At 53.2% G+C, this 17,400-nt stretch overlaps 1 protein-coding gene across 3 annotated transcripts in view; it reads right to left on the reverse strand.

Annotated features, from left to right (window-relative positions):
* The window catches only part of IFFO2 (intermediate filament family orphan 2), a 53,465-nt gene extending 37,164 nt beyond the window's left edge, over positions 1-16,301 (reverse strand). For all 3 annotated transcript variants that reach the window (XM_049878093.1, XM_049878092.1, XM_049878091.1), the window contains exon 1: positions 15,306-16,301. In XM_049878093.1, the coding sequence (XP_049734050.1) occupies positions 15,306-15,961 (656 nt within the window). In that variant the 5' untranslated portion in view covers positions 15,962-16,301. The remainder of the gene's footprint in view (positions 1-15,305) is intronic.
* Between the last annotated feature and the right edge of the window lie 1,099 nt (positions 16,302-17,400).

The raw sequence follows: 17,400 nt of genomic DNA on the forward strand, positions 1-17,400 counted from the left end.
CTTATAGTAAAACCTCGGGGCAGCCATGTGACTCCTGGAGGCTGTGACTTGGAAGTCCCCTTCTGGACATTCTGTGACATCCAGGGAGGCAGGAACAGGGACAGACTCCCCTATTCAAGTCCAGTCTCCAACAAGACCACTGGACACCACACACTCCTGGCGACACGCTGTGCTGGACACAGCCCTGGACACTAGGTCTTGCCCTCCTGGTGACCCTGCACTGACAGTCTGCTGGGGAGGGAGGGGAGACATGACCTCCTTGCTGGCCAGGCAGGAGGCTCTGCTGGGGAAAGGAAGTGCCCTGAACACAAAAGGCCAGCCTGCTGCCAGAAGGGGGAAGGAGCAGGCGGTTCTCATAGTCTCGATGCCTGGGGGCTGGGGAGGGCCAGGCTTGGGCAGAGGGGTCAGAGTGACAACAACTCAGGTTCAGTGAGTCCTCTGTGCCTGCACCATACTCAGCGCTCTGCATGCAATATTTCACTGAATCTTCATTACATGCGATCTTACGAGCTAAGGCTACCAGCCCCATTTTACAGGTGAGGGAATTGAGGCTCAGAGAGGAGATGTGAACCCCAGCAATCCCGCCACAGAGCCAGAGCTCCTTCCTGAGTGATGGCCAGGACTGTGCGCCAACCGTGAACACCAAGGAAGAGGGAACAAAGCAGTTTCTTTTTAATTCCCCACTAATTTATTATGCCTTTACCCAGCCTCAGGAAGGACCGGCCCACAAGTTGAAAGCGGGGTCCTGAGCTCGGCATCAGGTTAATTCTGGCTCGGCCAGTAGTAGCCTGCTGAGCTTGGGTCTCCGTTTCCTCAACTCAGGTAACTCCTGATGTTCTAAATATTAACATTTTCTCTAGAGGCCAGTGTAAAAAAAAAAGCCAACTGCAATTTAATATTTCGACTTTCCATACAACCAAAAAAAAAAAAACCAAACCCAGTGCTGTTGAGTCAATTCCGACTCATAGCGACCCTATAGGACTGCCCCAGAGAGCTCCCAAGGAGCGCGTGGGGGATTTGAACTGCCGACCCTTTGGTAAACAGCCATAGCTCTTAACCACTATGCCACTAGGGTTTCCTTTCCATACAAAGGTGTGTACAAATCCAAAAGTACTATTTGCCAGGCCACATCCCCAGACTGGGGGATTTGGAAAACAGGATCTTTGTTGGGAATTGGAGGGTTGGCCCTTGTGATTCCTCCAGCTCCAGTGTTCAAGGCCAGGTTTGCAAAACTTTCAACTCTAGGGCTTACCTCAGAGAAAAAGGGATGGGAACGGTAGGCTTATCAGCAACCTATTTTACACTAGAGGAAACTGAGGCACAGAGAAGTGATGTGACCAAGCACACAGTTAGCAGACAGAGACAGTAGGTCAGTTAGTCAAAACCCCAAGAGCCCAAAGCTGGGCTGAAGTGAGGGAAAGGGTTTTTGTTATAAGGAAACAAACCCACGAGGTAACCTCAGATGTCCTGTCAGCCTACAAAAGGCCAAGAGCACCCGTCTGCAGCACTGAGGACCAGCTGGTCTGGTAAGAGGTAGGGCCTGGTCTCTGTGGACCCCACTGTACATACTCCAAGTTATGCCTCTTTCACTCAAGTGCTCCGGGCTCTAAAAGTTTTTAAAACCCTGCCTTAAAAAACTAGAACCCCCACGAGTTTGACCTTAAATAATCTGCTTGATATCTCTCAGCCTGAGAGTACTCCTCAGAACAGACATATACTTCATTAGGAGTCGCTCAGTGGTACTAATGGTTAAGAGCTTGGTGACTAACCAAAAGGTTGCCTGTTCAAATCTACCCAGAGGTACCTCAGAAGAAAGGCCTGGCAAGCTACTTCTAAAATATCACAGCCATTGAAGACCCTATGGAGCACAGTTCTACTCTGAAACACCATGAGCCAGAGTTAACTCAACAGCAACTGGTTGGTTGGTTCATCAGAGGTACTGAGGGGATTAAAAAAGATAATGCATGTAAAGTGACTATCATGGTGCCTGCCATTTTATTTATCATCAGTAAATAAAAGCTATTATTATTATGTAAAAAACAAAACAAAACTGTATCCCCAGAAGGAGCCCTGTTCAGGGGACAGGAGTGAGAAGACCTGGGTTCCAACCCCTGTTCTGCTGTGTGACCTCAAGGTAGCTGCTTTCCTTCTCTGGGCCTCAGTTTTCTCATTTGTAAAATGGTCATGGGTACGTGAGAGGTGGTGGAGGGGAAAATAGAGTACACTGAAGGATGAACTCTCAGAAGGTCTTTGAAAACAGAGAGATGGCACAACTACTAGTCTGGAATGACAGGGGAATGATTTTGCCTGGAAGCAAGGGGATGGATTAAATGACCTCTGTCGTTGTCGCTGTTGTATACTACCAAGTTGGCCAGCACTCATGGTGACCCCACGCACAGTGAATAATCCACAGGGTTTTCAGTGCCTGATTTTCAGAAGTAGATCACCAAGCCTTTCTTCTTAGTCCGTCTCAGTCTGGAAGCTCCACCGAAACCTGTTCGGTATCATGGCAACACTCAAGTCTCCAGCGACAGTCAGGTGGCAGCTGCACATGAGGTGCATTGGCTGGGAATCGTACCCGGGTCTCCCACGTAGAAGGCAAGAATTCTACAGCCAGCACCATTGTCCCCTTAAATGATTTTTGAGAGCTCCCCAAGCCCTCTGGGCTTACCAGGTAGTAAGGGGAAGTCACAGGTATGAGGGGAAGGGACAGGCAGAGCTGTCAGTGGGAAGAGGTCAGGTAAGCAGCCTGGCCTCCCCTGCCCCCCACTAGTCTAGAACCTGTGTCTATTTCTAGATCTTAGACTTTGATGGGGGCTGGGAAGGCTAAGGGCCCCCCCGCCAGTGGCCAGTATTGACCTCCAAGACTGGGCAGCTAACCCTCTCACCAGGCAGCCTCCCCTGCCCCCCACACCATGATGTCAAGACTCACTTCTGTAACACAGAGGTCTAGGGAGGCCAGAGGGTCCTGACCTGGGGGTTCCAAGTCCAGAGAGTGGAGACAGATAGAGGCCCCCAGACACGTGCTCACGTGCACACACACACGACTCATAAACCCCCAGCATCAGACAAAAAGCTACCCACCAGGCCCTGACATCTGGCTGAAAGGTGGGGGGGACAGGCCTAGCCAGAGGCCTGCAGCCCCTCCTCACAACCCTGCCCCTGCCTCCTAAGGGGGATGGGCGGCAGTGAGCAAAACAGCCACAGGGATCTGAGGCCAAAACAAGAAAGAAGGGTAAGAGAGAGATAACAAAGGAGAAAGAGCCGAGAAGGCCAAGAGGAGGAAGGGAGGACAAGAAGGGAAAGAAGAAAGGGCAGTGCAGGGTGCCTCTGGCTGTGCCCAGGCTCCAGCCTCACCTCTGCATGCCAGTCTCTCCTCCAGGCCTTTTGCACAGCTGTCCTCTCTACTCTGAACACCCTGCCCACTTCTCTTCCGCTCTCATTGGGCCTTCAAGACACCAGTCTGGTGATGCCTTTTCTGGGAAGCCTTCCTTGACTGCCCCCAAACTGGCTCAGGTACCTTCCAGAATCCCTGGGTTTTAGGCACCCCAGGGTCCCACCCAGAACTCCAAGGCACTCTGGCCCTGTGGCCTGACTCTGCAACAAGCTTCCCCCAAAGCTATTCCAGTAACACCCCTCCTGAGGGCCTTCCGCCCATTACCCTGTGGGCTAGGGGCAAAAAGCGGTCCCCAGTAGGCCCTGGGAAGATGTACTGGCCCTGCCCAGAGAGGAGCCTGTGTGCCGGGGAATTTCACAAGGTCCGCTTAGACCAGTAGCTCTTCCCCTCCCCCAAGACAGCAAACAGGCGGCATCGAGCCAAGACCCGTCTTAAATAACCCAAGTAATAAAAACGGCCAATTAAGAGGGCGGAAGGCAATATCTCCACTGCAGGGGCCTCTCTCTGGCATGCAGCAGGGGGGTGGGGGGTGGGGGCTGTGTGAACCTGCACATCCTGAATCTGAGCACGCCAGCCAGAGCACACTGAGCAAGCAGCTCGGAGACAGCTCAGAAACACCCCTGCCCGGGCCAGCTGGTGGAGGAGCTTCTGCAGGGCCAAGGTCCCACCCTGCTCCTCTCCCAGGGACCCCCAGCCTCATTTAACAACCATCACGGCAGCTGCCAGTTTCTGAGCACGGCCATTTCATATGCTTTCTCCTGCAATCCACGTGATATGGCTATTCCCATTTTGCAGATAAGGAAAGAGAGGTGCAGAAAGGCAAAGTGACTCTCCCAAGGTCATGGAGCTCATAAGCTGCAGAGACACTCTACAGCTTCCTTTCTTCCCAGCATCCAAGTCCCACACAAGCACTCTGCTCCAAGCTGTCTAATTTAGCAGGTTTCCGTCCAACAGCCATCACAGTTGTCTTGGAATCCAGGGGAGTGTGAATATAAAAGCGAGGAAAGGATGAGGCATTTCAAGGAGCTGTGAGTAGCCCCAGGTTGTGTGGAAAGTTGGAGAAGAAACAGAAGGGTTGCTAGGGCCCTGGGCTTCCAAAAATTTATTCCCCACGGGTATAGCACTCACTAGTTTACAAAGTGCTTCCTCAGGCATTGATCACTTCACTGCGTCCTGCAAACAGCCTCATAAGGTCAGATTTATTTCCCCCATTTCACATATGTGAAAACTGAGGCTCAGAGCAAGGAAGCTGCCTGTAATGGGCATCCCCTTGCTGGGTATGGCACAGGATCAAGGTTGGATCTGAAACCGGACTACCTGGGTTTGAATCTTGGCTTTGCCACTTATGAGTTGTGTCTTGGCCCAGTTTCCTCAGTGCCTCAGTGGTTCAGTTTCAGTGTCTCTAAAATGGGCTCATGATAGTACCCGACTCATAGGGTTACTATGCGGTTATATGAATTAAATGTTTGTAAACCGCTTTAAACAGAGCCTGACAAAGAGTAAAACCCATGGCCGTCAAATCAATTCCGAGTTATAGCGACCCTGTAGGATGGAGTAGAACTGTCCCACAGGGTTTACAAGGCTGTATATAATCTTTACGGAAGCAGACTGCCATATCTCTCCCATAGAGTGGCTCGTGGGTTCAAACTGCCAACCTTGTGGTTAGCAGCGGAGCACTGTAACCACGGCTCTGCCAGGGCTCCTTGGCTAAGAGTAAATGTTGTATAAATATTTGTTTAATAAATTAATTAACTGAGAAATACATATTAGGCTTCTAGTATGCACAGGCACCATTAGAGCTGGCTCATGTCACATGACACATTTGCCTATACGCCCAGACTCTGAGCTCCTGAGGGCAGGAGCTGTATCTGCTTCACCTCAGTGCCCATTTCAGGATCTGGCACACGGTGGGCGCTAAGCCTCTATGCAGAGAACAATAGAATCTTGACTCTGAGTCACCCACACCCAGCAGTTTCTTTCCCATCAAGAGGCACGAAAAGATGTAACTAACACCCTGCACCCTGACAAAGCTCACAGCTCTGACTGAAATTAAAAGTTAGGGAGCCCCCAGGTCCAGGGCAAGGCCAGCTTCCTTCCCTACACCAGAATTCCTAGCTCTCTCCTTCTGCTTATCATCAGCTGGAGAGGACCCCTGGCCACTGTCATGGGGCACTCGGGACAGGGCGTCATAGAATGGGCGTTAATTTAGAACCTGAGACCCACGTCCGAGCCCAGCCTCTGCACCTCCTGGCAATGTGACTTGGGGAAACTTACTTCCCCCTGGAGCCTCAGTTTCTGTCCTGCAGAGTTATTGCAAGGCTTAAGCAAGACCACACAGAAAGTATCTGACAGGTAATGATACTTGTCCCCTGCTCCCCATCCCTTCCCTGCCAAGCCTGCCCGCCTAGGTGTGCCACCCTCTGTGGCCGACCACGAAGACCCCTTCCCCCAGGGCCTGGCCCTCATCAGGATCACCTCTAAAGAGCAAGAGGGCTGGACGGGCAGCTACGGAGGCCAGGAGGCTCGCCTGCCTGTCGCTGCCAGTGATTCATTCGCTTCTCAAGAAATAATCACCATAAAGTGACAGCAGGAAGTCTACCCAGTGTACCAGCTGTCTCCTGCTCTGCCGCCCACCACGGCAATATTGTGACAAACGCCGGGGAGACCCTGCCCCACCCTGCCTCCTGTCTGCCTCCCCACCCTCAGTTCTACTTTCTGGGCCGGCCACTGCCAGCCTTCAGTTGGCACGAGACAAGGCCAGCTCACAAGATCTTTTCCTGAGAAGAGCACTTAATTTGGGGTCTGGAGACCCAGACTGGACTCACTGCAAGTTTGGGGACAGATTTGTTCACCTCTGTGAGTCAGTCACTCACATGTAAAATGGGCATATTCAATTCCCACGACATGGTGTTGCTGTAATGATTAAATATCCCTTATTTAAAGAATTCAGAGCCTATCCGTTGCCATCAAGTCGATTTTGACTCATAGTGACCCTGTAGGACAGAGCGGAACTGCCCCATAGGGTTTCCTAGGCTGTGATCAGCACAGGAGCAGGCTGCTACATCTTTCTCCCGTGGAGCCACAGGTGGGTCTGAACTGCCGACCCTTCGATTAGCAGCCAAGCACTTAACCACTGTGCTACCAGGGCTCCTTTAAACAAACATATAACCCGTTGCCTTCAAGTTGATTCTGACTCACAGCAACCCTACAGGACAGAGGAGAACTGCCCCATAGGGTTTCCTAGGCTATGATTCTTACAGGAGCAGATTGCCAGTTCTTTTCTCTTCCAGAGCCTCTGGTGGGTTCGAATCATCGACCTTTTAGTTAGCAGTTGAGGCTTAACCAGCGCACCACTGGGGCTCCTCTCACAGAGACTAGTACCCCAATAAGTGGCAGCTACTACATCATTGGAGCCCTGCGTAAGTGTTTAGCTGCTAATCAAAAGGTCGGCAGCTCAAATCCACCAGCCGTTCCTTGGAAGCCCTATGGGGCAGTTCTACTCTGTCCTATAGGGTCACTATGACTCGAAATCGACTCGACAGCAATGGGTTTGGTTTTTGGCTTGATTACATCATTATGATTTCTCTTTAAAGCTTTCTTCCAAATGTTTTCACACCCCATTATTTCAACTGACTTTTATATCAACCCTGGGAAACGGACCTCGTAAGAAACCTCATCCCCATTTTACAGAGCAACAAACTGAGGCACAGGGACTAAATGGCATGTGCAGACCTCAGACCACTCCAACAAGGTTACATAGAGAACACACTGTGCACAGCTGCTTTGGCATGCTCACCTTCCTACTGTCCCCATCTACACATGGGCAAAGCAAAGTTGGGTCACACCACCAGCAAGCCAGGGACAGCACCTGGGCTCTGCAGGGTTCCGGCTGCCCCATGCCACCACCCAGGGGGCTCAGTCAGACCACAGCCCCTGTGGGAGCCAGAGGCACTTGCCAGGTTTACTGCCAAGTGACAACTACCCTCTTTTGTACCAGGGACTAGAGTGAGAAACCACATCCTGCCCAGGAAGCCAAGTACCTCGTGCCCAGAGTAGGTGGGAGGGTACTCCCCTGGCAGGCAGGCAGCAGGGCCAGAAATCTCCACCACCCTCCCATCTAGCCTGGAAGCCTCTAAGCACCCAGCAGTCTGGCAATGACCAGGAGGCTACACAACCCACAGACACTGCCAGCCAGGCCAGGGACCACCCTCCTGCCAGCTGCCAGCTGCCAGCCTTGGTCTCAGCCTCTGTCCACCTCCTAAAGCCAGCACCATTCACCCTCCCCTCTATAGGGTACCCACATCCCCCTATCCCCATCTTGTGAAACCTTCCCACAAAACTCACACAGCACTTTACGGTTTACAAAGTGCTGTCACCATGCGAGTTCATTTACCCCTCCCGCAACCTTGGGAGACAGCTCAGCACTTTTACAGATGTCAAGACTCAGAGAGGCCAAGTGACTAGCCCAAGCTTGTCACTTGCGTTTAAGTCCTGTGCTAGACCCACTTCTTGGGGGCAGGGGCTGGGTGGCCCTGGCATCTGGCAGCTGGCTATGGGTGTTCATTAAATACTTGTTGAACTCACACCCCCAGTCTTCTGAATCCCAAACCCAGTCCCTTCTTTGTGCAAGCTGCCCAGTCCCCTGACGGCAGAGCCTGGGTCGTCTGTGTCCTGTACCCTCCACCCCGCAGAGTCTCAGCGCCCAGACACAGAGTCCTCCCTCATTGTGTAAACTCTGGCCCTGGCTGGGCTCTGTGAGTGGGAGACGTGGAAGACAGACACAGAGCCAGTCCCCACAGAGCTTACAGCTGATGTGGGAGGCAGCCACACCCCCCAGACAATTAGGACTCGTGTGTCAGATGCTGCGAAGGGGAGGTACTGGGTGCACAGGAATGTTTGACTGAAGAAAGCCAGGGAAGAGCCACAGAGTCCTACTTCTGAGTCCAGGGGGAAGACAGGGCTGCATTCTTCTCTGTCCCAGGCCTTCAGCCATCCATGACATTGGAAATAAGCAAGATGTCAGCCCGGCATCATCTCCCCAGTGCTATCAAAAGCCAGGACTCCAAATGCAGTGTCCACAACCTCCGTATCACCGATACATGACATGGTTTAAATCAATTCCGCTGCAAGTCAATGCAGTTCCTTGCAGCAAAGGGCGTGTTCAAATTCTGGGTCTCCCAGCTACTCTTCTGTGTCCTTCAAATACTGGTGTGTGTGAAGATGTGAGACGTGGAAATAAAGAGAGAGCCAAAGAGTGTGAGTGCATGTGTGTGTGAGCGTGTGCATATGTGTGTCTGTGAATGTGTGTGTGCACGTGGCGTGAGTGTACGTGTGAGTGTTGGGGGAGCCCAAGGGCTGAGCATCCGGTCTGAGGGAAAAGCCCCGCCTCGCATTCCTCTGAGAAGGAATCTTCAGCGTCAGCTGTCTCCTGCTTCCTTTTCTTTTCTGGGACCTTGCTGCCCTCCCTCTGACTTGACGCTCTGAAAATCCCTCCCAAATTTGTTCCCAAAGAGTATGCCAGCCCAGCCGAGAGACTTTTTAATACAGTTCTCCAGTGAACTGAGGAGCTGGATGGAGGGGGTTTTGATGTGTTTCTCTTGAGAGACAGGGGGAGTGGTGAAAGACTTCCGGAGCCACAAATCAACCGCTAAGAGTAGGAAGAACACCCTTCTTAGATGCCGGACAAAGAAGCAGCCCTTCTTCCCTCCGCCCCCAACACCATCTCTGGCGCCTTTCATGGGACAGAGAGCGGCGACGTGTCCTGAAATGGATTTGTTGGGCAGTCCAGGGCTGTGTTGAGAAATCCCTATAAATTAATGGAGCAGACATTGCAGGGGGCTGGGGGACGTCCCAGGAGCCTACCAAGCCCCAGGCCCCCTAACATATGAGCTCATTTATTCCTTCCCAAGCCCTCAGAGAATGGCATTATTATCGCTCCTTTACAGAAGAGGAAGGAGGAGGCTTAGGCAGCTCAGAGAGGCCAAGTAACTTGCCCATAGTCACATAGTACAGCCAGAACACCAACCGTTTTCCACCACTCCAGGCTGCCTCACAGGCAAATTGGAAATAAAGAATTCATATCAGTGGCAGCTTCAGAAACAATGAAAGTGTCGACGGAAGTGGCAGGGAAGAAAGCCCTCCAACCAGCTTTCTTGGGGCAGCCTTCTGGCTTTGCAGTGTCCAGGGGCCAGCACCCACCTGCTCCAGGGCCTCCCTAGGGCGTTACGGGAAAAGGCAGGGGACACTCCAGCTGACCCACCCACCATTCCTTTTTGAAGACCTTATCCCGGCTGATACAGCCCAGCCCCTTCCGGCTCACGATCAGAAATAGCCGTGACAAAAGTCCCTCTCGTGACAAAAGTCCCTCTCGTCTCTAAAAGTGCCTTTCTAAAAGATCCTTAAAGGCCAACACAGAAAAAGGTGGAGAGAACCTGAAAAGCCCTGGCCTCAGGCAGTCAGTGTGGGCATCACCTCAGAGTGGTGAGGACAGCTCTGAGTGGCAGATGAGGGGTCTGGGGTAGGGCCAGCTCAGCTTTGAGGACCAGTCCCCCTCTGGGACTCTGTTTCTCCATCTCTAAAATGAAAGTACTCAGCTGAATCAGTGATTTCTTTTTCATTTTTTAAACAGTGGACTCTGTTCTCAAACTGACTCTTCCTCAGAATATCCATCTGGGAGTTAGACAGAAATGGAGTTACTGTGGTTGACGTGGGCCAAGCCTCAAGGGCTCAGCCTCCACTGTCCCTAGAACAGCTCGAGGCACTCTGCTCTGGGCTCTAGGGCTCTGAAGGGCCCACTTGAAAACCACCAGCTAAATGATCACCAGGATACCTTCCTATGGCTCCAGGCACCAGGGAAAAACAAATCCAGCCCTTAAAGCTGACTTAGGCCAGGGGTGCATACACTCTGTCAGCAACCTGCAGGGGGAGGGAAGGAAGCCAGTGGTCCCAAATCATACTGGAACTGGGGTGCCCAGGAGGGCTGCAGGAGCTTCTGGACCAGGGGCACCAGACCCTCAAAAGGTTTCCCCACCAAAAGGCAGCCAGGCAGTACCCCCTCTGCCAGCCCCTGGGGAACTTTCCCCCCATCTGCCAGGCTAGAGGGACCTTTTTCTTGACAACCTCAAGGCTCTCCTGCTTCCTTCTGGAGCCAATGAAGAGAGAGGAAACTGCTTGAGTCTAGCCTGGGGATGGGCTAGGCAGTACTGCCCATGCCCTAAGCCTGGACCATGTTCATCCAAGGCCAGGAAGGGAGATGGGGAGGCCCAAGCCACAAAGGTTACAATGAACGCTGTCATCCCAGGAGACAGAAAGATCAGCCCTGACCAAGGGAGCTTGGAGTCCCAGACCTGCAGTGTAGAGTGAGCTGGGAGGGCACTTAGGGATCACCTAAAGGAACCCCTTCATGTAAAGATGGAGAACCTGAGGCCCAGAGAGGGCAGCAGCAGGCCTAAGGTCACAAACTACCTAGTAACCCAGCCAGACCTAGGGCCCAGGTCTCTTGGATGCCAATTCACAGAATTCTCTGCTTGAGCTGAGTTTGGCTAGATTCAGCAGGAATCTCCCAGGCAAAAGCCCCCAGCTTGCAAACTCAGAACAGGATATCTTGGTAGCACTGGGTGGTGACAGGGTAGAGATGTTTGTTTTGGTTTCCAAATCAATGCTTGACAACCCCGTCTGCATTACAGGTTCAGCGACCACATTGCCCACGTGGTAAAGGGCTCAGGGCTTGGCTGATTGGACCAAGGGGAAACCAAAGTAGTGGTGAAAGGACGGGGGCTGGGCACCCCAGGCTAGGGGCTCTTTGGGTTGGTATTTCCAAAGCATGGTTCGTGTACCACTGGGGGCACACGGGATGATTTTAGGAGCACACCAGTGATTTTTTACATTTAAAATATATTGAATAAGTAGGTAAATGGATAAACAGAATGTGGACTATCCACACAATGGAATATTACACTGTGATAAAAAGGAACATACAGCCTCAGAAACCATATGGGACAGTTCTACTCTGCCCTATAGGGTCACTACGAGTGGGCATCAACTTGACGGCAATGTTTGGTTTTGTTTTGCTTTTTACTGGTACATGCTAGAGCATGGATGAAGCTCAAAAACATTATCTAAGTGAAAGAAGACAGACAGAAAAGACTACATATTGTGTGGCTCCATTTATACGGTATGTCTGGAATAAGCAGATCTATAGAGACAGAAAGATGAGTGGTTGCCTAGGCTTGGGTGGGAACGGACACTCACTGCAAACAGGCATGAAGGATCTTTGAGAGGGGATGGAAGTGTTCTAAAACTGGATTGTGGTAATGGTTGCACAACTCCGTGAATTCACTAAAAACCAATGAATTGTAAACTTAAAACAAGTAAAATTTAAGATATGCAAGAAGGCTGTTAAACCACCACTCATCTGTCAGCTTGTCATACTGAGGTGGCTTCGTGTTACTGTGAGCTGGAAGCTATGTCCTCGGTATTTTAAATACCAGCAGGGTCACCTATGGTGGATGGGTTTCAGTGGAGCTTCCAGACTAAGACAGACCAGGAAGAAGGACCCAGAGATCTACTTCTAAAAAAATCGGCCAGTGAAAACGTTATAAATATTGTACATGGGGTCACTATGAGTTGGAACCGACTTGACAGCACCTAACAGCAAATAACAAGGCTATTAAAATATTTCATTTTCCATAAGTAATAGTACAGGAAGGAGCCCTGGTGACGCAGTGGTTAAGGACCTGGCTGCTAACTGAAAGGTTAGCAGTTCAAACCCACCAGCTGCTCCACAGCAGAAAGATGTGGCAGACTGTTATTGTAAAGATTTACAGCCTTGGAAACCCTATGGGGTAGTTCTACTCTGTCCTGTAGGATCGCTATGAGTTGGAACGGACTCAGTGGCAATGGGTTTTTTTTTTTTTTTTAATAGCATAGTTCATGGATATGGCAAAAAATCATGATGGTGGAGCCTCCAGTTGGGAGAATATTGAGTCACACTTTCCAGGTTTCCCTCTGAGAAAAGTAATAAGGGAGTCCGAGGCTGTGAGTTACTCCAAGTAGACCAGAGGAGACCCTGGAACTTTTCCTTTCCTTACACAGGGCCCTCCCGCTGGTCACTGCTTGGGGCACCAGGCAAGGCATCCTAAAAGGATCTGAAGACTCCGGTTGCCAGATATTCAGCAAACACCTCAGCCTCATTCCATAGTTTGTGACTTCTCCTGTGGATGGAGCGTTGGGGCGTGGGAACTCAAACTTATACATTGTCAAGACTGGGAAGATCCTTTGTGATCATCTAGCCCCACAGTTTTAAAACACTTTTTAAAGTTGATCATATACTCCACACCCCCCCAAAAAAAATTCTTATAAGAAATTCAAACATATAAGCAAGTAAAAACACAATGTTGCTTGTATGACTTGATATGGTCGGTCCAAATATATAACAGTTACCTATTCTAAATTCAATCAATGAGCTTGATGAGGCTATTCTGCTGCATTAACATTTAGAATCGGGATTAGGGATGACGTCCTGCATCCAGTTTAATTTTGTCTCCAGTTTTCACTGCAAAGCATCAAGAAAATCCTGACTCGCACAGATAAGTAGCTACAAATAAGAATAGTTTTCAGCCACTTGTTTTGCGATCTCAGAATACTCTGCAGACAAAGAGGGCAGGAGAGACGCTTTAACTCGAGACTAAATATTAGTAAGTATGTCTGGTAGGCTCCAATGAGTTAACATTAAGAACTTAAATGTTAGTGAGCAGATTTTTATGACCATATTAAGATTGTAATATATTTTTAAATAATAATTTTATTTAATATTCAAGGAACCCCGAAAACAGCTCAGAGGAAGCCTGCGGCGTCAAGGAACACAGTTCTAGCCCATCTACCTCACCTTACATTTAGGGAAACTGAGGCCCAGGGAAGTACATACACTTGCTTTGGAAAAATCCAATCTGAGCCCTAAAGCAACTCCAGAAAAGATGTGTCCAATTCACAAAAACATAGAGAAGAGAAGGTATGCACACACCTTCCCAGCAGGGCGGGAAGAGTGACGCCTACCTCCACCTGTCTCAGCAGCACTGGCTCATTCCAGGCCAGCGCCAAAGCTGACATCATACCCCACACCCTGGGTGCAACTTCAACAGAACATTGCTCAATGCCAACCCATTTCCCTCTAAGACTGGGCACGGTTTTTCCATCTCCTTAGTAGCCAGGTCCAAAAAGCACACACACCACAAAACAAACACAACGCAAACCTGGGGCATGACGACACCATCAACAGTGGCAGACAGGAAGGCCCAGCCCTCCTGAGTTTCACCATCGAGACCAAGCGCCTGTTTCCCTACCCCACCCCAACAAGGCTGCCCACGAGGGCAGAAAGGTGGCCTCCCCATGGTGGGCCACCAAGACATGCCCAAGTCTTCAAGAGAGACAGCTACCCCAGAAGAGGAGCTCATCTCCCAGTGGGGTCTAAGATCTACCCCTGAAAGCCAGAGACTTGAGACTCAGGGCATTTCGGCTCCCTGCTAGTTTGACAACACGTCTGTCATCCTGAATAGGATCAGCTTGGTACTTTAAACCTTCCAAAAAGCATCACCACCACCATCCTACTCTCCCCTTGCACAACCCTGCATGGGTTTTGTTATTCCCCTTTCTCTGCTGAGGAAACGGGCTTCCAAGTGGTTCAGCAATCTCACTGGCAGGTGATGGAGCTGGTATTTGAACCCTGCCCAGTGGCCAGCCTGCCCAGTGGGAGGGAAAGGAAGGAGACCCATGCCCAGTTCCCTGGGTAGGGCTTTGTGCCATTAAACCTACAGCTCATGTGTGCACCAGGGCTCGGGGTGGAAGGAAACGTCCTTCTCAGTGCATCCTTCAAGCCCTGAAATACAGATCCATAGTACCGGATCCATGTAATACCAGTCCATCAAGGACAGAGAGCCCCTCCCCTGACTCAGGCCTGCGGTGCTGCAGACAGACCCCCTCCTCTTATCAGAAAGCCAAGCAGACAGCACTGTCAGCCAGGGTGCAGGCAGGAAGTAATGTCTGTTTCCCAGCTGGGGAATCTGGGCTGGGGCAGGAATGGGATGGCCAGTCCTGTGGGCAGTCTAGCCAGAGATGGTGATCTGGGTCCAGTCTTCCAGCCCAAGGTTATCCCTCCTGGGGCCTTTCAGGCTAGGAATAAACCATGAGGAGCCCAATAAACCATGAGACTTCGGAGAGTGGGGAGAAGAGGAATGAAGGGAGGCATTTTTAAAAGCCTGTTATTAGTCTGATATGGCCTGGTTGTCCAGCCCAGCCAGCTGGACCTTTCAAAGCTGGAGCAGGAACAGCAGAGCCCAGCCCCATGTGATCCATCTGTTTTCAAACACATGATCTCTTTTAATTCAAGGAACAAAAGAGGATTGGGTGGGTTAAGAGTAATTTCTTCTCACCCTTTGAGGGGGAATCTCCCCCCTGGGGGGAGTGAGGAAAATAAAAAACTACCTGGGCTTGGAGACAGAACATACAGGATTGGTTACTACTACTGGTTCAAATCCTGGCTTCACCACTTACAAGGAAAGCTACCTAAGGCAAGTCACTTCATAGCTCAGTGCCTCAGTTTCTTCTTCTGCAAAATAGGAAAAAGACTGCCTTCCACTCTGCAGTGTCCTGAAGATTAAATGAGATCGCATACAACACCAATGGTTATTATGTCACCTAGAAACCAGTATGCCTGGACCAATGACGGCACCGAGATGTCCCCCATCGTAGTCAGCGCCGGTCCCCATTCTTGGATCTAGATAACTAAGTCTTCCAAGAGCGCATAGGGCGCTCTGCAAACAGCTTTCAGCCCACCTGCTGGGCCTGCCAGCCGCTCCTGGACCCTCCCGACCTGACATTCCGCGGCCGCCAGGACCTGGATACCCCCACTCACCTCCGCTTGTACTCGTCGCGCTCGCGCTTCACCTTGGCCAGCACGTTGTAGAGTGCGCGGATCTCGGGCGTGATAGTGTCGATCTGCACGCCCACGCCATCGGGGTGCACCCAAGACACGCCGGGTCCCTGCACTGTCTCCACGCCGCCGCCGCCCGTCCGGCGCACCTGCGTGTAGCTCCAGATGGTCCCGGGCAGGCGGCCGTAGTGCTGCGGGTGCGAGCCGCTGCCGGAGGGCAGGCCGCCCAGGGCCACGGCATTGGCGTTGGCGCCGGCCGCCGCGCTGCTGCCGAGCCCGATGCCGGCCGCCGCCGGCCGCAGCAGCTCGGGCCCGGTCTGCACGGCCTGCTCGCGGGAGAAGGTCTTGTAGCGCAGCCGCCGCTCGCGCTCGCTCTGCTGCTGCTCCAGCTGCTTCTCCAGCAGCCGGTTACGCCGCTCCAGCTCATGCACCTTGGCCAGAAAGCAGCGGAAGCGCACGTTGAGCCCCTTCAGGAGGTAGATGTTGGAGCCCAGGTCGTCCCGCAGCGCCGCGGTCACCGGTGATGGCCCCGGCCCGGCCCCGCCGCCGCCCCCACTGGGACAGCTCCCGCCGCCGCCGCCGCTCGGCGGGCACCCGAAGGCCAAGGCCATCTCCCCGAAGAGGAGCGAGTTCATCATGCGCCGGCTGCGCGGCTCTGGGCCCCGGGCCCGCGGCTCCAGGTGCGGCTCCAGCTCCGGGCAGGGCTCCCGGCGCGGCCGGGCCAAGGCGGGCGCGGGCTCCAGAGCGCCGGCCGGGCGGTGCCAGATGCGCGCCAGATGCGGCCTCCGCAGCGAAGGCGCGCCGGCTGCTCCCGGATGTGGGCGCTGAGCAGAGGGCCGGTGCTGGGGCGCGCTTGGCCGCTGCTCGGGCCGCAGGGGAGGCCGCAGCGGCTGCGCACAGCTAGCAAGGGTCGCGGGTCCGACGGTCGGCACTGTCGGGGACGCTGTGGAGGCGCCGCGGCAGCCGCACGCAGAGGACTCTCGGCCGGCCCTGCCCACTCTGCGGCGGCCCCGCCCACTGCAGACCCGAGCCCCGCCCCCGCCGCTAACCCCGCCCTGCCGCCCACCCTCTGCGGCGTTCCAAGAGCCCGAGGCTCCGCCCCTCGAGGCCCCGCCCAGCGAGGCCCGCAGTGCCTCGCCTCGCCCACAGCCCCTGTGGCTCCGCCCAGTCTCGGGGTCCACCGCTTTCTTTCCTTAAACCAGCGGCCTGCGAGCACTGGCCCCGCCTATCGCCCCGGCTGGACACGCCCTCTCGTGCTACTGCTCAGCTGCTCAGCGGAGCTCGGGTTCTCCGCTGGGGGACACGGACCGCAGAGCTGCACCAAGGACCGGGTTAGCTGGAAACGCCGCAGAGTCAGCCCGGCCTCTTAAAGGGGCCGACAGTCCGGGCAGCCGCTCGCTTCTCCCTTCAGGGCGCCCCCTCCCCCACGTCGTCTGCCAAGGAGGCCCCGCTGCTCGCCCCAGAGTCCCCTGGCTTAGGACGCGGGAGACCTCGGCCTGGAAGGTCACGGAGGCTGGGAGACCGCAGCATCCGAAGGTGCACCCGCACCCACCCCAACCAGCCTGGGACGGCCTAGATCCATCTTCTTAAGATAGGGCAGCGCTGCTGGCAGCAGGTCCCCCACGCTGCGGACCCGGGGGTGGACTCCTCGACCGCTTCGCCAGCGCCCTCTGCCCCACACGCGGGCTTCGTCGTCCCGAGATCTGCCTGGGCACCACGGAGTCCGCTGGTCCCGGGCCGCACAGAGGCGCCGGGCCGCGTAGTGGTGCTTGGGGATGGGAATTGCGGCAACTGAGCAAAGATCCCCCCGGATTCTGACACCCGCAAGCTCAGGCTGGGCTCCGCTCCTCTGCGCTGCTGCCGCCCTGACCACCTCCCATCACCGCGCACGTACGCACACTCGGATGCAGCTGACCCAGAGCTGGGGGTCCCTTTTCCTTTATTCATTCATTCATTCAAATCTTGTTTTCAGACCCACCACCCTGAAGACCAAGCTCTCCAGTCTCCCGGTGTCTCCTGAACCAATTTACAAACGTCCTTTTTTTTCTTTTTTTAAATAGCGTCTGTTTTTGCTATG

This window comes from Elephas maximus, chromosome 3, assembly GCF_024166365.1.
Source record: "Elephas maximus indicus isolate mEleMax1 chromosome 3, mEleMax1 primary haplotype, whole genome shotgun sequence".
NCBI classification, from domain to species: Eukaryota; Metazoa; Chordata; class Mammalia; order Proboscidea; family Elephantidae; genus Elephas; species Elephas maximus.